At 53.8% G+C, this 22,843-nt stretch overlaps 1 protein-coding gene across 1 annotated transcript; it reads right to left on the minus strand.

Moving 5' to 3' along the window:
• Window positions 1-329: 329 nt before the first annotated feature.
• On the minus strand, window positions 330-21,952 carry LOC101936538 (semaphorin-7A-like). Its single transcript, XM_005293708.5, has 14 exons — window positions 21,236-21,952; window positions 18,914-19,053; window positions 18,154-18,216; window positions 17,443-17,541; window positions 16,887-16,995; window positions 16,162-16,260; window positions 14,882-15,021; window positions 14,346-14,521; window positions 12,372-12,480; window positions 8,933-9,137; window positions 7,916-8,031; window positions 7,179-7,351; window positions 5,890-5,945; window positions 330-4,384 (listed from the first exon to the last, which is right to left on the minus strand). Exons 1-14 carry the CDS (start codon window positions 21,324-21,326, stop codon window positions 4,047-4,049), a joined length of 1,914 nt encoding a protein of 637 aa, XP_005293765.2. The 5' UTR covers window positions 21,327-21,952; the 3' UTR covers window positions 330-4,046.
• Window positions 21,953-22,843: the final 891 nt, after the last annotated feature.

Here is a 22,843-nt window from a genome sequence, read left to right on the forward strand (position 1 = left end):
GAGGAGGAGCGCTGCCGCCTAGGGTGGCAAAAACCCTGGCGCCACTCCTGCCCTAACCTTACATAGTGCCAAAAGGCCAGCAGCCTGGCTGAAAGCACATTACTGGGGCAGTAGCATCCAGGGATTTGGATGCTCCAGCTCCGCTCTGGCACCAATAGTGACTGCTACAGCTCCGGGCAAAAACCTGCAGCTCCACTGCTCCGCGCTCCAGCTCTGGGCTCCGCTCCAAAGCCCTGGTAGCATCTTTCTCACACAGTGATGATGGGCTGCCATACACCATAGGGCCATATCATTAGAGAGAGAGAGATTCCGCCATCAGACACTTAGCGTTTGACGATTGCACGCATTTATTCCATTCCCCAGCACACGTTACACTTTCTTTCGACTCAGAAGAGTGCGGAACATAGGTTGTTTTTTTGTGGGGGCGGGGGTCACATGTTACAATGGGGAGGAACACCGACATATTCAGATCGCTACACAGCAAAGCGGGGTCCTGCAGGAGCGGAAGCATATGCCGTGGGAGGGAGCCGAACAACATTTACTGCTCTGTTTCTTTCAAAAAGAAAGGGCCGAGGATTGTTTACTAAGAAGCAGCTAACGGTAGCTTCTCGTCGCTGTTTGCATTCCTCCAGCGACGGAAGTTCTATACTATCAAACGGGAAAGGGAAACAGATGAACTTGTGTTTTTCCAATGTACAGCGCCCAACCTGGTGCAAACATGAGACTACCAACATCGTCAAACGCAAACATGCAAAAATCAGGTCAGGCCCCTAAAAAAATCACGAGATTGTTTTTAAAAAAAACAATAACTGGCATTAGTCTCATTTGTCTTCTGGGTTTTGAATCTTCAGGGGTTGCATTTTCAAGCTTTTCTGCACTAGAAACCTATCTTTTTTTTAAACGACAGCTGAGATTCTCTTGCAATCACAGGACTCCAGGAGGTGGAGCTTTAAGGAAAACACCAGATATGACAATGGCAACACTGGGACTTCCTGCGATCACGCTCCAAGAAACTCATTCAGGTTTCCTATCTGAATATTAATATAAATCTCTTCCTTAACAGGCCCCCACTCCATCTTGCTGGGAGACACTTGCTCCATGAGGCCAGTTTTACATCCACTCTTCAGCATCATCGTGGGGTAATAAGGGAAACAGACAGCACAGAGCCAAAAAGTGGAGTGGGGCTGGGCATCAGTAACATGGACCTCCATGCATCTGAAGAAGTGGGTTTTTTACCCACGAAAGCTTATGCCCAAATAAATCTGTTAGTCTTTAAGGTGCTTTAATGTCCCCATAATGGGACATTCTTCTGCTCACACACACCGCCTGGAGCATATGGGTAGTGGCTGCCAGTCATTGTAATTTACAACCCACACATCTCTCTCTACACATGCTTATCTTCCTAGGCAGTGAAATCCTTCCCAGCCAATCTAATGGCAGATCTAGAACGGCAGGTGAGGTTATCTGGGGACTAGAGTGGGATTCGGAGACTCCCAATACACCATCCCACGTTCCCATCACTTTAAAGTAATATGCAGCACCTCTGTTGTGCTTTTCAAACATTATCTCATGACAACCCTGTGAGGTTCGGCACTATCATTCGCCCCATGTCACAGATGGGAAACTGAGGCACGGTGTCGCACAGCGACTCGGTGACAGAAGTGCCCGAGGCCTAGCTTTATGCTCAGTAGACAATACCTCTTTAATGATACCAAATAAATGCCCAGAGCTGATAAATACAAGCAAAGGGAGTTACTCTAACATCCTACCTGTTTGGCTGGGGTTTTTTTAAACTACATGGGCCCTTAGCTACATTCATACAGCTGCTGACTACAGCCAGTTTAGGGACTGGGAGATTTTTTTTCCTCATACTTTTTTTTTTTTTGCAAAAACTTTCATATCTATTTTATACAAAGATAAAAAAAATTATTTTGCTGAAAATCCAGAGAAGGAAGCAGCTGGATTCTGGCCGATGTGCAGTACCCAGATGCGGACAGCTGTTTTGGCACTCAGCAGAGCCGCTAACCTGCTGAAAGGGGGACTTTGGTTTCTGGCTCAGAATCACCAGAATTTTACACAAACCAGGGGTCATGCACTGAAATTAACAGGCAGCAGGTTTAAAACAAACATAAGGAAGCACGTCTTCACACAACATACAGTTAACTTGTGGAACTCTCCGCCAGGGGATGTTGTGAAGGCCAAAAGTATAACTGGGAGTGGGTTCAAAAAAGAATGAGATAAGTTCTTGGCAGATAGGTCCATCCGTGGCTATTAGCTAAGATGGTCTGGAACACAACCCCATGTTCGGGGTGTCCCTAAACCACTGACTTCCAGAAGCTGGGACTGGATGACAGGGGATGGATCACTCAATAAATTGCCCTGCTCTGTTCAATCCCTCTGAAGCATCTGGCCCTGGCCACTGTCGGAAGACAGGATACTAGGCTAGATGGTCTGACCCAGTAGGGCCGTTCCAGTGTTCTTTGCTTTTTTAGGTTTGCTTGCAAATTTAGCCAATGCAGTTTAACGTCCAGGGCACTGGCTTGGTCAGTATCCTCTGGACACAGAAGGCGGAGAAAGGTGACATGATTAACTCTTTCCGTCCCATTGCACACAAGCACCCAAAGCACTGGTGGGAAACGAGCAATGGTGCAAGATTGAAAGCCAGTTTCGAATCGCTCTCTCCCGGTCTCTGGGCCAGATTCTGATCCCCGTGACAGCCGTGTCAGACAGGAGTCATTCTCAGGAGGGAAAGGCAAAGCTTCCCCAAGCCAATGGTTCATTGGGCTGACACAGTTAAGGCACATCACTTTCACAGCCAACGGGACACAAGGGATTGATGTGGACCCTGGCTGCCCTAATCTGATGGAGCAGGTACCCATTTCGCAGTGGTGAGATCATCCTAGCATGGGATCAAGCAAGACTCATCCCACAACCTTCAAGCTGGTAGGACAGCAACTTCACCACTCAGCTCCTGCACCTTTTCCTGTGAGTGCCATCCAGATTTACACAGGTCTGAATGAGCTCAGCCGCTAACTTTCCCTCCCTCCCTTTTCCTTTTCGATCTGAAATCCCCTCTAGCTGGAAGCCCTTCTCCATCTGTCCCTTTCCAGCGCAGTTGCTTAGAGTGGTGGATTTGAGCCAGTCGTGCCGAATCAAACCTTAGATCCCGCCCACGGCCACCAGTTTGTTGTGTAGCAGCCTCTGCATGGCGCCGATTGAAACCGCTGCAAGACGGTAGCTGAAGACGATTGCTTGAAGGCGGATCTGGAAGCGCCAAGTCAACGCAGTGACTCTGCATTTACCCCAGTGAAAGCTCAGAGTGTGAGCGTCTGGATGATCACTCTCCCTTCCCTTGAAAACACAGGCCAGGCTGGTAATCAGGGTAACTGCACAAGAGACCGCAGAGAGAACAGACTGGATCATGACTCCGAACGGGTCAGACTTGAAGCTTTCCCTTTAAACAACATGGATGCTAAAAGGATTTAGCACCTAGCAGCTGCAGTTGGAAGAGACCCACTCATGCATCGTCTTTCCCCCAGCAGCACCTGGGAAGGATTGGTCCTTAAAGAAGCATTAGAAAGCCACATCATGGAAACCAGCAAACTCCTATCGCCCAGCAGCCTTGGAACAAGCAAACTCCCAGTCTGGACCAGTGCCCATCAGACAAGCTGGATGCTAAACTGGGATCAGCATGGCAGTGGGCCTACTGGCCCACCGAGCAGCAAAATAAATAGTCCATTTACCCTCCTTGCCTCTACTTTAACTATCCCTCTCCCCGGCTCTGCCAAGTTTAGTCGTGCCTTACATTTTGGGAAGGAGGCTCCTGGGTTATCGATGGCTAGCAAAACCCCCACTGTAACGGCTGTGTTTGCTGATGGGACGCCCAAATTGGAGCATTAGGAGGAGTCCCCTGGAATTTTGTTCCTGGAGCGTCGCATGTTCTGTTTGGGGTTTAAAGGGAGAATCTTCAGGAGGGAGGGTTACAAGAAGAAAAAGAAAGAGAGGTCGTTGGCAGTGTAATGAGATCGCCGCTTGGATGGCAGAGTCTAGAGCAAGAGGATCGTGATGACAAGGAATAAAACACCAGCGGCCACTGTCACGGAGAGCTGTGGGATGCAGGCAGTGTTGAGCGTGAGTTTATAGGCAGTAATCTCCTCTAGGTAGCCGTCCTCCGTGGCTGTGCATTTGAACAGCCCCTGGTCCATGGGGGCGTTCTCCCCAAAGCGCAGTGTGCAGGAGTGCCCGTCCATGGCACAGGGGTACTGCTTGCTGCCGTCCTTGACCCAGGTGTAGATGGCGTGGTGGGAGCGCAGAGGACACGGGAGGTAGATGTAGCTGGTCGGGTCCACACTCACCTTTTTCAGGGCTTCCTGCGCTACTTGTTCTTTGAACGGAGGGATCGGGGGTTAGACCAGAGCAATCGTAAAGGAAAAGGTGGTGGGGGAGAGGAGACAGAACAGGGGAAAGAATGAGAGATCCATCATTTGGAGGCACAAAATCCCAACCAAATGCAGCCCCAGCCTCTGCGCACACGGACACCCTGAGCCTCGACAGCGAAAAGCCCGCGATCCGCTCTGTGTAGAACCCCATCCAAGGATCTCAACGTGCTGTGTGTCTCCCAGCACTGCACCACAGAGGTGAATGTGATGCTGGCCATTTTTTTTTTTTTTGCAGACGGGGAAGCCAATGCTCTGGCTGAAGGACTTGGCAGGAGAACCCAGGAGTCCCAGTTTCCCTCTTCTGGGCAGGAGGGGGGAATTAGCAGCAGTGCTCAGCACACTGGCTGCAGGCCGGGGGCTGAACTCTGCTGTCAATCTGGCTCTGGGGGTCGCAGTGGCAGCTGCTGGGAACTTTGGAAAATTCAGCCCTTGTTTAGGCGCCCGTGGGTATGTCTACACTGCAGTCCGGGGATGTGATTCCAGATCGTGTGGATATACGTGAGCCAGCTTCAATCTAGCTCTCCTGGCTCCAGGAGGACACCATGGCCGCATGCACAAACTGTACAAGCCCCACCCTGGGTGACTGCTCGCAGGACTAGCCCACACTGGAGCGCCGGCTATCACAGCTTCACTGCTTTGATACCTCAGCTAGCTAAATTAAAGCTAGGTCGGGTCCGTCCACGCGAGCGGCCGTCACTCGCACCCCAGGATTGCAGTCTAGACATGCCCTAAGGGGACCTGAACTCTTTGGGAAAATCTAATCCCGGTTGGGAGTGATGAGCACGTGCAAATCTGGCCCGGAGCCATTTTTAAAATTCGACGCTTCTCCCTGGCCCAGGGCTGGGAAGAGAACCCAGGAGACCTGGCTCCCGGCTCCCCCTGCTCCAACCATTCTACCACTCCGCACCCTATTACTGGGGTGTTTGAACCATTACCACAGACTCTCTCCTCACGGCAGCTAGCACAACCCTGCATTTATGGCACGGTCTCGACCAAACCATTTTCCTGCCGTACCTTGGTCTTGGCTTTTGAAGCTGGAAATGCACCAATTCAAATGGAGGGGGGAGGCACTTTGCCAGCAACTGGGTCCTCACGCAGCTTAGCAGTGGGGAAAGAGTAACATTAGGCTCTCGCTAAGGCACTAGAGTTTTGGGGCTGTCTCCCTCCACTGCTCCAGCACTGAGGCCTGCTGGTAGTGAGAGCGGGCACTTGAATGGCCTTGCCGGCTAACCGGTGCAGAGTAGGAAAATCCCACTGCTGCAGCTGCAACGGGAGACTGGAGGCAGCCAGGTCTAGCTCAGACAAGGCCTCGCAGTCCTGAGAGACGCCGCTTGTTTTTTTCCATGCCCACGGGGGCAACAGCGAGATTCCCTCGGGCAGATGGGCCTTTTGTCATCTGCTTTTCAGGGAGGGACTCCTCCACGGGTTCCGCCAAGGCCGAGGCACCTACCTGCTGCACCTTCACACACGTCCTCGGCCTCTGGGTCCAAGCTCTGCAGGAAGTTGCTGCAGGGAAAGGCAGAGAGAGGGGAAATCATTCAGGAGGGTGGCAAGGGACCCGTGACTGCCGCATCCTCATCCAGGGGATTGAGAAGGGACTGTCATTTTAACAAGGGCCAATGCCCCCCAGGAAGGCACAGCTTCCCCCCTCCCGCCCCCAAGCTGACTGCCGGAAGCTCACTCTTGCAACACAGAAATCAGGAACTAGCGCTACATACAAGAGCTTAAGGTGAGTTGTGGGGATCTAGCCAGACCTCCTGCTAGGATACAGGATTCTCCTTCATTCTGGGTCCTACTGTGCAGCACTGCCGGGCCCTGTTCTAGTTCTCTTGCTGTAGCCCAGAGGTGGCTGCATTTCTTATTTACCCTTCACGATGGATGACTATATAAATAGAAGTTATTATCCTTTCACAAAAAGGGTCGGCTTTCTCTAGCAAAAGTCATTTGTTTGTTGGAACACTGAAATAGCTCAATTTGGATATATTGCTGCAATGCAGGGCCTCATGGGAGATGTAGGTTGATTGTTTCATCTCCCCATTCTCCTCTATAGACTGAGCTCCCCAGCTAGTCTACCATGATGCACCACGGCGAAAAACTCCCATGATGCACTGCCGCTCCAAAAGGCAGGACCAAGGTGCATCATGGGAATTGTAGCCCAGCTGTGGCGCACAGCCTAGGGAGGAGAATGGGAGCTTGAGGCGCATGAACTACAACTCCCGTGAGGCACCATGGTAGCATTTCTGAATTTTTCATTATTTGAATTTTTGCCATAGGAAAAAAATCTCATTTCCTGACCAGCTCTACAGCCAAGCCATTCCCCTGCCATAGCCTTTGTCTAGGTTCATAGTATGGGAGGTGCCCTAAAGTTGTGTTCCAAAAATGTGAACGAGAAGAAATTATACAGATGGGCAAACTGAGGCACGGGGAAGTGATTTGGCTAAGGTTATATAGCGAATCAGTTGCATAGCTAGGAATAGAACCCAGGTGTCCTAGCTCCCAGCCTCATGCTCTAACTAGTAAACATCTCTCCCTCCCACAGCTGGGAACAGAACCCAGGCATCCTGAGATCTCCCTGTGTGACAGATGCTCTAACCAATAGGCCATTCTGCCTTCATATTACTGTGTGTATGTTTACAACTACCAGCTCCTTTCATTTCCTCCCTCTCTCCCCAACTTGACAAGACCATTGAATGGATGGGGGATTGGGAGCAAGCATTCCGCCTTTAAGCCCAAGCACACCTGGCAGTGTCATTTGCCTCTCGGGAGATGGACGAGCATTTTTTGCTGTCTGGATCCCATCCGCAGTACGGGTCCTTGGCGAGGACACACTTCCAGCAGGTCTCCCTGTACTGCCCGCAGTCTGCCAGTGGCAGGCGCGTCACCTCGAACTCAGTGGTTACATAGAGGTGCCCCTGCCAAGGAGGGGCCGGGTTAGTCAAAGGTTCAAACAAGCGAGAGAGGAGGCCGCATGCTCTGGAACTGACGGGTGCGATGCAAACTGGGGCCAATCCCTTTCCAAGCAGAAGCACTTGCAAAATTCCCATTGAAATCTCCACTGGCAGCAGGATTATGCCCGTAATGGACTTCACAAGCAAAAGCACTTGTTGGGGGTGGGGGTGGGGGTCTGTCTTAGAAACAGGTGTTATGTTCACGGCATACACACTGAGACGTTAGACAAAACCAAATACTCTTGCTGGAAGGTTGCAGCATAACACGACCTTCCTGCTTAGAATCCAGAACCCTGACACATAAGAACCCCAAAGCAGTGAGAGACAAAGCAGGCTGCTCCCTAAGACAGCGAGGCACAACCCACTCCGCTTTACTCAAGGCTGCCTCTCTGCAGACTAACTGCTGCTAGACCCAGCCTGCCAGCAGGACCAAGAAAACCCCGTTGCATTTAGAGAGACAGCTTGCAATATGTCGCAGTCCCCAGTGTTAAATACAGAGCATAGATAGAGATGGGGAAGGGCGCTTACTGTGGAGGCATCCAGGGCCATCCCAGAGATGGGCGCGTCTCTCTGGAAAGGGCTCAGCTCGGCGATGATGACCGTCTGCCCTCCACTCTGCAGGACTTTGTGGATCTTCCCTTTATCTGCAGCGGCCAGAGACACGGGGAACTCAGAGGAAGGAGCCCGGCCCTCTCGAAGGCGATGGGAGCTTGGTCAGGGTTTCACCTGCAGACAGCCAGAGGCCTCTCTGCATGCCCAGGACAGGCAGGGTCCGAGCAGGGACAGGGCTAGTTGCCTTCCATGGGCCTGCCCCCATGCCCCAGCTCTGCCCTGGAGGGACCCACTGGAGGGGAGCACCATCTCCGGGGCCCAAGCAAGCCCTTGGCCTCTGCTGGGGCTGCCCAGAAAGGGGTCAACGTGCTGCCTGTGGTGCTCCCGGGTTTGTGATATGGACACCTGGGTTTCCCCGCCCCCCAGCTCATATCACAAGGACCAGCAAGCAGCCGTCAGACCAGAATGGCACAAAGCCATCCCCAGCCGGCGCTAGAGTCGAACTGGCGACCTGGAGGCGAGCCAAGCCCTGAGCCAGCTGTGTCCTGGCCTACACTTCACCTCACAGGGCCAGCACAAGCGCCGTCGGGTAGAAGAGACTCTCCTGGGGGAGGAATCACCAAGGTCAGTGTCTGCTCAGCAACGACCAGGCCCTCCAAGGAGGCATAGACCCCACCTGACCTGTGGCTGGCGTGGGGCGGATGCAGCACGTATCTCGCCCTGGGATCTTCAGCTGCCTGACTTCTTGGGGGAGTGGGGGCTAGTGCTTAGAGCAGGCAGCTGGGAGTCAAGACTCCTGGGTCCTAGCTCTGGGAGGGAAGTGGGATCTAGTGGTTAGAGCAGGAGGGCTGGGAATTCCTGGGTGCTGTTCTTGGCTCTACTGTGTGGCCTTGGCCACTTTGCATCCCCACACTGACAAAGCCTAAGCACCCAGACGTGGCTCCACAAAGGCTGAGTCCCAGAGGGAACTTCCCCAGCTCCCGCCACACCTACCCGTCCCAAGGTAGAGGACAGTGCGAGAATTGTTGCTGGCGTCCAGGACCCTGTCAGCCACCACCTTGGTGTAGGTGTCATTAGTCTGCAGCACGTACAGGGGGCGCTGCCCCTCGGGGTAGATGACGGTCTCGATCTCGGGGTAATCTTTGACGATGCTGAGGACGGCTTTGGAGGGGGCGCTGGGGGAATTGTAGGGGACACACTATGGAAAGAACGGAAAAGGAAGGGGGGTAACAAAGAGGGAGGCCAAGTTCTGCACAGACAGACCCTCAGGCTCCTCCAGTGATGTCTACGAGGAGCCACCCAATGGCAGAGCTCATTCTGGGCATTATCCAGCAGAGGGTCAAAGAGAGTTAGGCACCTAACTCCTACTAGAATCAATGGGAGTGTGACACAAGGCCAGAAAGGGTTAAGCAGCTCGCAGGCTAAATGACCCAGAGTCAACCTATAGAGACATGTTAGAAAAGTATGTAAATGGTGATTAGGGCCATTCTATGTTAGATAGGCTAGAACTTTGAAATGCAAACCTGTCTTGTTAGAAAACTAGAGGTAATTCCAATTGTGTGTGTTGACTTATATCTTTTTTTAGATTTTAGTTCTGTAAACAGACAGTTCCTGTCTATTATTATAGAGATCAAAAGGGAATATTAACATGTTATGAGTAATGGTCTCAAGTTGCAGTTGGGAGGTTTAGACTGGATATTAGGAAACACTATTTCCCTAGGAGGGTGGTGAAGCACTGGAAAGGGTTACCTAGGGAGGTGGTGGAATCTCCTTCCTTAGAGGTTTTTAAGATCAAGCTTGACAAAGCCCTGGCTGGGATGAGTTAGTTGGGAATTGGTCCTGCTTTGAGCAGGGGGTTGGACTAGATACCTCCTGAGGTCCCTTCCAACCCTGATATCCTATGATTCAGACCAGGGGGTGACCAACCTGAGCCTGAGAAGGAGCCAGAATTTACCAATGTACATTGCCAAAGAGCCACAATAATATGTCAGCAGCCCCCATCAGCTCCCTCCCCCACCTCCGCTCCCAGCGCCTCCTGCCCACCCCACTGATCAGCGCCTCCCCCTCCCTCCCCACACCTCCTGATCACCTGTAGTGCAGGAGGCTGGGGGTAGGGGGAGGAGCGAGGGCATGGCAGGCGCCACTCAAGGGAGGGGGTGGGAAGGGGTGGAGTGGGGGCAGGGCCTGTGGCAGAGCAGGGGGTTGAGCAATGAGCACCCACACACACACACATCCCCCCCCCCCCCCCCGCATATTGGAAAGTTGGCGCCTGTAGCTCCAGCCCTGGAGTCGGTGCCTATACAAGGAGCCGCACATTAACCTCTGAAGAGCCGCATGTGGCCAGCCCTGATTTAGATGAATTTTGGGTGAAATAATGTCATTGTCTCTATGTCTCTTTAAAGTTTGTGGTAAACTGTATATGAACTGCTTAATGGAGAAATTATCTAATGTTAATCCAGGTAGTTGATTACTGGTGATGTTTAGGAAACAGCAGGTTACATCAAAAGCCTATTGTTCACCCAGGACTGTATGGTCAAGAGGCTGCTAGAAAACTGTATAAAAGGCTCTTGGGATCCGATCCTTTCATGTCAGATCTGCTTGATGCTTTATGCAGGGGAAACTTGAGTCATAAGACGGAGATCTCCAGTCCCATCTGGACCACCCTGAATATGAACATTGGACTATAACCTCTGGACTAATTCTGAAAGAACTCTTTGCAACTACAAAACTCACCCTCTCTACTGTGAACCTGATCTCAGAACTGTATTCATGTCTGGATGTATACTGATCTTTTAACCATACTCTCTCTCTTTTTTAATACATTTTAGTTTCGTTAATAAGAATTGGCTGTGAGCGTGTATTTGGGTAAGATCTGAAATATTCATTAAGCTGAGAGGTAATGGGTCCGATCCTTTGGGATTGGTAGAACTTTCTTCTGTGGTGAATAAGATGTTCAATAATCCTCATCATATTTGATTTGGGTGTCTGGGTGGGTTGCTTTAAGGGAACTGAGTTTTGGCATCTGGGTAACCAGTAAGGTATTCTAGAAGCTGATTTGAGGCTAGCTTGGTGGATCTAAGTACTGGAATGACCACCAGCTTTGGGGACTGTCTGCCCCATTCTTTGCTGTTTGCCCTAATTAAGTAACCGGGGTGTGGCTTCCCTGGGACCCCGTCACAGGGATTTAGGCACCAAAATACCTTTGAGGATCTGGACGTAAGTGCTTGCTATGGGAGCTGAGCGAAATTTTTCGGACAACACTTTTTCTAACCAAAAAAAAATCAGAATGCAGGATCGGCTCAATTGAAACATTTTGTGAATTCGTGTTGGTTTCGGCAAATTGTTCTGGGTTGAAAAAAAAAAACCCTAACAATTTTCTCAAAAAATGTCTCAATTCAAACCAACTTTTTGGTTTGAAATTCCCTTTAATTTCGCTTTTAAAAAAGGAGGCAAAAGTCCCAAAGTGACATGAAACTTTGTTCGCCCCAAAATGAAAATTTTTTGACTTTTTGACGTGCCAATTATTTTTTTTTATTTCAATTTTGGGTTGCCCCAAATGATTCTTCCCCCAATTTTCTGGATTTGCCAGTGAACCGAAAAATGTGTTATTCACCCAGCTCTTGTGTCCATGAGATTGCAACGGTCTCTGTGCTAATCGGTCCTCCCTAAATGCTTCCCTGTTCATGTGCACCTGCCCCCTTCAGGCACCCACATGGGACTCAAGGGGACCAGGTTCCATCCCTAACTTTGCCACTGATCTGCTGGGTGACCTTGGGCCAGTCCCATCCCCTTCCCAGTCCTCCCTCCAGAGCACTGCACGGCAGCTACTAACCCTCTCCCTGCCACAGGTTCAGCTTGCTCTCAAAGATGTGACAGGGCCCAGGCGTCTGGTGCTAGGGGGTCCTGTGGAGAAGGCGCTGGCAGAGTGGAGGAGAGACAGCAGTTGTGAGGTGCTGAGGGCAGCAGGAGGTGAGGGGAAGAGATGGCTGGTTTTCGATTGGAGGGATGTGGGGCTGTGGGCAGAGGGCGGGATGTGGGGCAGAGGGACCAACCCCGGTCCTGTGGAGATAATTTGTTGTTTACAAATTCCCGTGGAAAGGAGGAAGAGCTCTGGGTTGCGGCCGCATTTTATTTGCAAGCGTTTAAAGGGGTGCTCAGTGCTTGGCCTGGACCCCTCCCGCCTAACTTCATGCAGCTCCCAGAAAGCAGAAGGGCAAAGCTGAGCTTTCAAAATGACCCTGCGGCCACTTGCAGACCCCTGTGACTGAAACCGGGCCCTTTGCGGCTGCTGACTGCTCCGGGCAGCTCTCTGGTAATTCCCTGCAAGCCACAGAAGCTCAGAGTCCCCACCGCACCTCCGTTCGCTGTCAGAAACGGGGGTCCCTTCGTTACTCCTGGGGAGCTGTTTTGGGACACCCCGTGCGGGCCTCACCGTGCCAGGTCGGTGCGCTGGCAGGACGCTGGTGTAACCCTTGAGCTTGGAGGTTTTGAAGGCACGGGTCACCTTGTCCATGGAGTAGGCACACACGGCAGTCGTGCCCCTGCAGGGGGAAAACACTCCCTTCAGGCTTTGGCGGCTGGCAAGGCAGAGCCGGTTACCGCTGGCGCTGGGCGCTTTGTGCTAGGTCCTGAGCTCTGAGGCCCACCCAATGGAAATGACTGGTAGGCGCGGCAGACCCGAACTGGAGTCGAATGGGGGAGCCAGCGCTGAGTTATTTTCCCTGCTCGGGGAGGGGGGGTGGAGAAGGAGACTGGCCAGGGAGCTCGGACGCCTTGTCATTGTCTTCCGCATCTTTGCCCAATGGATGTCCTGCCTGTCTAAGCAGCTTAGGGTGACCAGACAGCAAGTGTGAAAAATTGGGACGGGGATGGGGGGTAATAGGAGCCTATACAGTAACTCCTCACTTAAAGTCGTCCCGGTTAACGTTGTTTCGTCGTTACGTTGCTGATCACTTAGGGAACATGCTCGTTTAAAGTTGTGCAATGCTCCCGTCTAACGTCATTTGGCAGCCACCTGCTTTGTCCACTGCTTGCAGGAAGGGCAGCCGGTTGCCGCTAGCTGGTTGGGGCTTGGAACCAGGGTGGGCCGGCAGCCCCCTATCAGCTCCCCACTCCCCTAAGTTCCCTGTGCAGCAGCTGCCCAGCAGGCTACCAATTGCAGCTGTCCCTCCCCGCACTGCCATGTGCTGCTCCTGCCCTCTGCCTTGGAGCTGCTCCCCGAGACTCCTGCTTGCTGGGGAGGGGGGGAGAGGAAGGGGGGGGCTAATGTCAGGATGCCCCCCTCCCCCCTGCTCCTGCACCCCGCTTACCCCATCTTCCATAGAGCAGGGGGGACACAGGACAGGGCTCAGGACAGAGGGAGCTTGCTGGCAGCAGCAGCTGCAGTCTCAGCGAGCGGATCTAATTAACAAGGCAGTGTACTTAAAGGGGCAATGAGCATCTCTCTCTCTCACACACAGTGTGTGTCTCTGTCTCTGTCTGCGATGCTCTCTCCCCTCCCTCCATTCCTGCTGCCTTGTAGACTGTCAGAGTTAACCCCTGAGGGCTCAGCCAATTGCTAGTTCATCATTTAGCAGTAAGGCATTCCCTGGAAAATATCCCACCCTCTGACTCCTCCACCTCAACCAAGCTTCACAATCATCATCACTGTGTACCAGTATTAAATTGTTTGTTTAAAACTTATACTGTGTGTGTGTTTCTTATATATATATTTTTTTTCACCAGACAAAAGACTATATTAATATATATATTAATATAGTCTTTTGTCTGGTGAAAAAACATTCCCTGGAACCTAACCCCCTCATTTACATTAATTCTTATGGGGAAATTGGATTCACTTAACATCGTTTCGCTTAAAGTCGCATTTTTCAGGAACAGAACTACAATGTTAAGTGAGGAGTTACTGTGTAAGAAAAAGACCCAAAAATCAGGACTGTCCCTATAAAATCGGGACATCTGGTCACCCTAAAGCAGCTCCAGGCTGGGCAACTTCCTGGCCTATTCTTCACAGGCATAGTTTGGGGATGGAGCTGGGGAAGGGGGGGTATTGCTCCCCCAAACTGCAAGTCTGGGGGAGGCACGGAATTTCCCCCCCTACACTTGGCCCCATTGGCCTGACTGGAGCTGCCCCCACCCCCCATATATAGACATCAAACTATGCCAATGCTATTCCCCCGGTCATGGGGTGAGGTTCTGGCAAAGGGGCACTGTGATTCCCATCTGTCTCATGAGACATACTCCATGGGACAGGGTGAGTGAGAGCCCCTCCCCCCATGGCCCTGCCTCCTCCCTGCACCCCTAGGCAACATTCTGCCCCCATCACCAGCCGTGGGGCAAGGAGTCTGTGTGACTCCAGCCTGCAGCGTGGTCCCAGCCCTGCCCGGCTCCGGCCGCGGCCCCCGCTCACCAGGCGCTGGCGAAGATCCCGTATAGCATCCCTTGGCGCCTCTTCCCCTCGCCCAGGACCACGGCGTCGCGCAGCTGGTTGAAGCGCTGGGGATGGGTGGGGCCGCCGCACACCAGCCTGGCCTGGAGGAACGTGGTCCAGAAATCGACCAGGAGGCTCTTCCCACCTTCATCCACCTGAGCAGGGTCGGGGAGGAAAAATCCCAGAGCTCTTCAGGCCTAAAGCACAGACGTTCCACCACAACCCCCGCCCCCCACTCCCCGCCACCAGATCCACGCGTGGCCTGAACCACGTTGGCCAAAGCGCGCAGCCCCGGCCTGTGCTAACAGCTAGAGTTGTTATAATGACACAGATGTGGCTCACACACACGGATCACAAAACTGGTCCTTTTAGCTCCAGCTACACCAGCTCATGGTGCCAGGGCCTGCTGCTGACACTGTGACATCACCCTCGCAGCCATACCAGGCCTGAGATTGGAGACCTAGCCGAGACATTTGCCTTTCACTGCCAGCTCTCGGCCCGTGGGGTCTCCGTACCTTACACACGCGGCCCAGCCGGGCTTTGACCGGCTCTTCATCCAGCCCTGCTGTCTTGTTGACTTCGTTGTAGAAGAAGTAGATTTCATCTAGGTGGGACTCCTTTTCCGGCACCAAGGCGGCAGTGACGAACTCTGCCTCTGCGGGAGGAAAGGGGGACGGGGTGAGAAAAGAGATCAAAGTGTGTAAAGAAACCTGGCTGGAGCCGTGTGTGTGCCAGCACCACCACTAATTCCTTGGTCGATTGGCCAAGTCAAGATATGGGCATGGAGGGGGGTCATGCGTGTCACCAACCCCAGGCCCCTCAAAACAATGAGACTGGCTTTAAAATCATGAGGTTGACAAAAATAAATAAATGTGGGGTTCTGGTTATTCTGAGCCTTTAGGAATCACATTGTCCAGCTTTTCTCTGCAACCAGGAGAGCTAAATAATTTATATTTTAAAGCAAGCTGAGATTCTCTTGCAACGCCAGGACTCGATGAGCTGGGGCTTGAAGAAGGACTTTAACTACTGTGAGGCTTGCAAGATAGTTGTGTGAGTTGGCTCTGCTGGATTGCGTCTGTTTCATAGAATAATAGTGATCATCGCTAGCTCTCCCCAAAGGAGGTCAGTATCATTATCCCCATTTCACAGATGGGGAAACTGAGGCACGGGAAGGGACTTGCCCAAGGTCACCCAGCAGCAGAACCAGGAACAGAATCTAGGTCTCCTGTTCCCCACTCCAGTGCTCTATCCCCTAGGCCACGTTTTGGTTTGGGAATCAGAGCTTCTCCTGGCAGAGAATCTGTATCCTCTCTGCAGTGAGGGGCAGTGTGCCCATCCCTGATGTGCCAGCTTTTTCTGGATGCCATCTGCCATGCTTGCAAATGAGTCTTTGAACCTTCTTCCTATTACCTTTCCAGCCTAGATTGCGAGAGCTGAAGGGTCTGAGATGCCAACCTGTGGAACTCCCTGCTGCAGGGGTTCAGCGAGGCAAAGGCTGTGGGGGCTGGACAGTTCTATGGCCAATATAACACAGAGCTCTTTCAGCTGAGACTGGGGTAACGGAGTTTGATGCTAAAGGGAACCAGATGATCACTCCAGCGGGATGGAGTGGCACACAACCTCCGGCCCGTGCAAGGTTTGACCCAGTGCGTTGCCTTGGGGCGAGATCCGCCTTCCTCTGCAGCATCAGGGACTGGCCACTGCTGGAGGTGACGGATCTTTGGGGAAAGCGTCGGGCCCAGCCTGGCTGCTCTGACCCTCCCTGGGACTGGTCAATAGGAAAAGCCTCTCTTACTGGCGAGCCATTTGTCTTCTGTCCTCAGCAGCTTCCTTGGGCCGTAGCTTCTCTGGATGGTGCTTCTGTCCCGGGACAATGCCGAGTACAGGCTGCCCTCTGCAATATTAACCCAAGACAAAACAGGATGGGTGTTCTCCATGGGGCGGGGGAGGAGCCCCTGCCCCCTCCCCACCTTCTGGGGGAAGCCCCACCAGCCTCAAGTGGAATGCCAATGTCCACTTTCAAGACAACAGAGGACCCTGCTCTATGGGCAGCAAAGAACAAGGCTTGTTCTTCATGGCCAGCCCCAGTTCACACTGGGAGACAGGGGTAGAGGAGGGCTTCCAATTGCCTGCTCTAACCACTAGCCCACATTCCCTCCCAGAGCTGGGAACAGAACCCAGAGTCCAGGCTCCCCATCACCTCTCAGCAGAGTTCCAAAGCTCATCTGGGCTGAGGTGGGATCTCCTCCAAAGAAGGAAACTCCTCTATTGGCACTAGTCCTGCTCCCAACCTCCCCTGTCCGCTGGACCTTCCCATGGGGCTGGCTCGTCTGGGGCTATCACAGGCTGCAGTGGGGAAGCCCACTGCCCGGGTCCAGTGCCACCTCCCTCTCCAACACCGCTGCTCTGGGACTTGGGATCCAAGCAGAGAACACACCCAAGGCAAGGCCTGGGGGGACCCTAGGTGGCTCTCCTCCCCCCACGTTCTATCTGGGGATGGAAAGAGGTGGATCTCCTTACCCACGGCGATGGCTGCAGCCGGCTGAGACGGTGAGGCCGGGGCGAGGCTCTCCCCGCTGATGGCAAGGGCTTGGCCCCGTTTGTCCTGCTGTAGCGTTCTGTCATTGGTCTGGGGCGGGAAGGGGGGGTTAAACCCAAGCCAACAGTTCTAATTGTTTCTATAGATCTTCTTACCCAAGAAGCTTCACAGACCTCAGCCCAGCTGGCTTCTTGCAGACTGACATGCCTCTGATTCTAGTCTCCCCACGAGGCAGTGCCCATCTTACACACAGGGGGACACAGGAGTCCACTGCGGAGCTGGGAATAGAACCCAGGAGTCCTGGCACCCAACTCCCCCCTGATTCAATCCCTACGCCCCACTCCACTCCCAGAACTGGGAATGGAACCGCGTCCTTAAGAGATGCCATAGAAGAATGAGCCCAGATTTGACAGGTCACAGGGCAATATGACAGACCCGGGGATGGAAATGTCACAGTCCAGTTACGAGTGAGGTGACTGGTGCCCCCTACACCCGTGGGCCATTCTCTATGCATTTCCCCCAGCCTCCCATGCTCACCAGGAACCAGCATTTGGGGGACCCCGCGTTGGTGCCGCAGACGATGATGGAGCTGCTGTTCAGCCTCTGAATCACCCGGATGAAGTTGTCACACTCGGCCTGTGGGAGAACCAGCCCCGATGCACAGCGGTTAGTGCTCATTGCACGGACCCGGCGTTAATGGCAGGAACAGACCCAGCCCGCAGCCTTTCACTGAGCAGGTAGATCTGAGATGGCCCCTGTGTGTGATTATATACCCACGATAGAGCCGCCCTGGGTGACGGAGCCAGGGCACAGCTGGGATAGAACCCACGAGTTCTGATTCCCTGGCCTCTGCTCCCACCACTGGACCCCACTCCCCTCCCACAGCTGGGAACAGAACCCAGGAGTCCTGCCTCCCGGCCCCCCCTTTGCTCTACCCACTAGACCCCACCACCCCCATGCAACAGCTGCAATGCTGTCTGTGCTGTGGGTAGCGGGACACTCCCAGGAAATGGAGAAACTGTGGCGGTGAAGGAAGCTCAAAGCAACTGCCCAGCTCCTTGGAGCTGAACCCTGGCGCGGTGAAGGGACCACCAGCCCTGCCCAGAGCAGAGGCAAGGGGTCCCTCCATGCTCAGCACCGTGGGGGGGCCTCTAAGCCCCGTTAGCCATCTCTGGGGGGCTCAACATGCGGCTGGGGGTGTCGGTCGCTCACAGCTCAGGCCCGTCCCTCGCCAGGGTCCCCTCTCACCTGCACCGCCCCAGGCCTGCTCCTGCAGTTCTTCTCCACCTTCTCGTCGGCCTGCAGGGGAACCTGGGAGGCAGACGGGGAACAAAGCTGATCACACCCTGATCTGCACCCCACCCCTTGCCACAGGTGGAAAGGCCCAGCGGGGTAGCCCTCAAGGGAATGGTGCTTCTGATCAGCCACAGGAGGGGTCCCGCAGGCCTCTGACCCTGGCCATACCCCATCTTCCCACAGACCTCGTGGCCCAGCTCCGAGGGGGGATGTGGCATTAACCCCGTGTTTATCGGGGCCCCTTGTGCTCCCAGGGGGACCCGCTGCAAATGGAGATGGCCCCAGATCTCTCTTGCCCTGCGGCCTCGCGAGAGGAAAGCCCTGCTGTGGGATGGCAGGTGGCCGTCCCGTGGGTACCTGGCCAGTCGGCAGGTGGCCCCTGAGCCCAGCAAGTGAGATCAAAGGGGCTCTCCTTTCGAAGCCCAGCCCGGTCTCGGCTGGTAACTGCCTTCCCCAGGCCGAGCTGATAGCCCAAGGAGAGGAAACTCGCCCGTAGGATCTGATGGAGCCTGTCCTTGCTGGGAGTCTCTTCTTTGTGCCCGAGCCGGTCTTCTCTGGAAGCTGCCGGATCTCTTTGCTGGCTTGTCTGGGTTCTCCAGCTGAGGCTGGCTGACCATACATCATCATTGCAGGCTGGGGGGGGGGTGGGGTTGGCAGGGGCCAGGATAAACCCAATGAGGAGCTAGAGACCCCTACACACCCCACCTCTTACCTGGGTCTGGTTGACCTCCGACTCCTTATATGTCAAGATGCGCAGTGCTCCCCTGCCCCCAACGTACAGCTGCTCAGATCCGGCGTCATGGAAGAGGACTGTGGCCTTCTCCCCATTCTCGAAGCTCAGCACAGGAGAGTCTGGGGGGGCAGAAGTGGGGGGCAGGACGGGAAAGGAGGGGATGAAGTTTGCTGAAGGCTGAAATCCAGACTCTACCCCCTGCCTGTCCTTCCCACCGCCAAACCAGCTGGTTTCTTTCCTCTCTAAGGCAAATATGTTGCGATCAGCCCGTTTACAGGTGGGGAAACTGAGGCACCCAGCAGGGCCATAGTTGGGGACTGACAGTGGGCAAGCTGCAGTGGTGGGAAGAGAACCCGGCTCGCAGCACAGTTCGCTAGACCGCACAGCTTCTCTTGTGGTCGCCAGACTCTCCCTGAGGCAACTCTTCAGGGCCCATTCTGATGCTCAGTCTCTCTTTCCGGTCACTCGGTGCCAAAACTGAATGGCGGCTTCTTTGTAGTGTGGACACTAGAGACTGGACTGAGACCTGCCAAACTCATCCCTTGCCTAATGAAGGCTTAAAGAGACACCCTCGGTTCCTGCGACCGGAGCAGAGGGAAAAGCTAGCTCCGGCCGGCCTAATCCACATCTTACGAACGCAGGGGGCACTGGTGGACAAGCACTCCGCTCTAGTGCGGTGTGCCCACAGTAGCTGATCCAGGCGCCTACACGCCCTGCTCTGTAACTGGGATGGTGCCAGGTGCTGTACAAGCCAATGCAGAAAGCTGGTCCCTGCCCTCCCCTTGGCACAGCTGATCATGCAGCAGGGAGTCCCATTATGTTTTCACTAGAGTAGTGATCATGGGATGGGCGTGCAGTAGTGACAGGCATTTAGGAGTTTCTGATTCTGGTACTAAGGATCGGGGAGAGGGGGGGCATCATGACGCACCCACACCAGGGATGGGGAGTGGCTGTTGGCTGGGCATCAGGCTCCGGAGGGTTAAATCATCTCTGGCTCTGGCAAGGAGCGCACCCCTACCAGCAGCAAAAATTCTCCTCCCCCATCAGTGGGTGGGGGCTGCAGGCATTGAGAGAGAGAGAGAGCAGACTTGGGGGCCCAATCTTGCCCCGTGCTGAGCTCAGGGGAGCGGGCCCTGCCTCTGATTCCGACAGACAGCCTCCCACCCCCTCAGATATGGGAGGATTTGGAGGAAACTGGGGGGAAATTGATTCTTAGGTCCCATCACTGGCAACTCCTTTAAAATGCCTTCCTACTAAGGGATTGCCTCTCAGGCTAGCCCAGGGGGTCCATTACTTTTACCTCCATTGCCTCCCATGCCCTACCACTTACATGTCACTACCAAAGCAACGGATCTTCCTTCCCTCCCAGCGCCTCTTTCAGGGCAAACGTTTTCAGCCCCGCCCTGCACCAGGCACCCCTTGGGTTTTTTGCTGCCAAGCAAAGACAGGCTTTGATTTCCCACCGGAGCAATGGGCAGAGCTGGACCGGGCCAGGGTTTGTGCAATGTGGCTTTTTCGTTCTCTGTGCGTCGAGCGGCAAAGGGGAAAAAAAAGACCCCACTCTGCTCCGGGAAACCGCAGAGCCATCAGAAAACTGCAGCTACTGCATTACTCAGACGTTGTTTTTCTCCCCCTGGCAAGCCACCAGCACTTCACAATGGCTTTTTCATGAGGGAGGTTCAGACTGGATTGTGCTGAGGAATTGGTCTCCTGGAAGAGGCTATTTTGGAGAGGAAGGCATGGATCAGACTGCAGCTGGAGGCGCTTATCTGCATTGCAGAGGGTGCAGGGACTAGTCTATAATATCCCTAGTCCATCTTTCAGTAACAGAGGCACCCGCTGGCTCTTTAAACAGCTAGGCGTTAACCCTCAGCCTGTCAGTTTTGAATCAGATGGGAAGTGACTCCAAATGAAATCACTGATCAGGCTACAGTTGTAACACCTGTCAGACCAAGAGCCCTGATTGCAACTGGCAGCCAAAAAATAAATAAAAGTGTCCTTCTTGTCATCTCTTTAATCAAATCAATGTGTGGAGCGGTCTTTAAGTAAAATATTCCCCCAACAAAACTCCCCTCCCCACCTCAAAAGCTGCTTTCTAAACCCACCATGCCGTCCGCCTTTCGCCCCCCATTAAACAATCCCACCTTTCATTTCCCATGCTCAAATCCACAGGAGGCCGAAAGGAAATTATCCCCCATGTCATACAAGCCAAGTCAAGGAAACAGCGAAAACAACATGAAATGAAACATACCGAGTGGATCAGGCATATGGCACCAGCAGAAGCATCAGATCTTATCTCACCTTTAAGGGTAAACTTCAGTCTTGGTATCTTTTGGGCTGAACAGAACGCTGACAGGAGGAATAAACAGAGAGATCTCATATTTGTGCCCATGCAAGCGTCTCCGGAGAGAATTTTCTTTCTGATGTTAACTCTGCAAGAGCTGGCGCGGTGCTGTCTGTCTGGTTCTGCTCCTTGGGCTCTCTCTGGCGGGCTGTTCTGCAGTTTCGCATTTTATACCTGCTGTCCTGAGCCAGGAGATGTAACGTCAGCATAACTTCCTTCAAAGGGGGGGGGGGGGGAAATAACCCCCTCCGAGCTCCACAAAATGGAGCTCCACAAAACAGCTTCAGCAAGAAATTGCTCTTGTGGGGGAGGATGGGAAAATCACAGGGTGCCGGAGCAGCATGGTTTTAAAGGCCACCCATTTGGGGGTTGCTCATCAGGAAGAGGGCACGCCCTGCCCCTGGGACTTCCTAGCCCAAGCATCAGCCCTGCACTGGAGGCACAGACACCAGGCTCTGCATTTTGTCCTGGTTTCAGCGTGAAGCCTCGTTTAGTGCAGAAAGGCTACCTACCCTTGAGCCCAATCAGTGCCCCCCTTCTCCCACCGCTTAGCACGATCACTTGAGGCCGGAAGGTCGGTCCCCGGCATATATCTTCCGCGAGGACTCCAGGAGGGCTGCCCAGTAAATGATGCTCTCCGGAACAGGGGAGCTCTGAAGCTGGCAGGAGCTGGTGCTAACCCAGGCACTGGGTGTCGTAAAGCCGAGGAGGGACTTTAGTTCCCCTCGTTAAAAGGCTTCTGCCACAGGAACAGGTTGCCATGGTGATGGGCGCAGTGCTAGACAGAAGGGGCCTGGTTCTTGGCTACACCAGGGGCTCTGGTGAGTCATACAAGGGGCTGAAATTGCCCCCCCCCCTCTCCGCAAGACTCTCTCCTGTGCAGGGGACCTTTCTGGAGCTGAGATTAGCCTCTGCACTTGCCTTGCGCCCAGCCCCTGCTTCCATGGGGAGTAGAGCGTAGAATAGAGCGGCCTCGGGGCTGCTCTAACTGGCCCTGAGGCTGAGGCAGGGCCTTGCACAGCCCCAGAATACTGGGAGCAGAAAGGTGGCTTCAAGGCAAAGCCAGCCTTAACCACACCTACTGTATGCAACACCCAGGGGTGTGGGGGTTACACTGGATTTGTCTCTCCCCCGAGTGCAGGAACAGAGGCAGGCCCATGGCATTAAAGCCATTTAAAAACTGGGCATACACACAGCGGTGGGGTTACAAGCACTCCTCCCGCTGTGTGACTGTTGCCTTCCCCAGGTGCTGCGACCCAGCCTCCTGCTCTGGGGCCAGAACCAAACGTGGCCTCAGCTGCTGGGACTTAAAGGACTGACCACCTGGTTGGTGAGCAAAATTGGGCAAGGGTCTACGTGAGCCCAACTGTGCCCGCAAACCCGACTCTAAAACCAGGCCCGGGACCTTTGCTCGTGTCCGGTTTATCTGCTCCACTGATGGCACAAGGAGGCCAAGTGCAAAACCTCCAAACGGCCACTCAGGTTTGGACACCTCCATTTTTCGGGGCCCAGTTTGAGATGCCCAGGGCCCGCTTTTCAGAGATGTGGCTCTCCTGGCCGTCAGC

This window comes from Chrysemys picta, chromosome 20, assembly GCF_011386835.1.
Source record: "Chrysemys picta bellii isolate R12L10 chromosome 20, ASM1138683v2, whole genome shotgun sequence".
NCBI lineage: Eukaryota > Metazoa > Chordata > Testudines > Emydidae > Chrysemys > Chrysemys picta.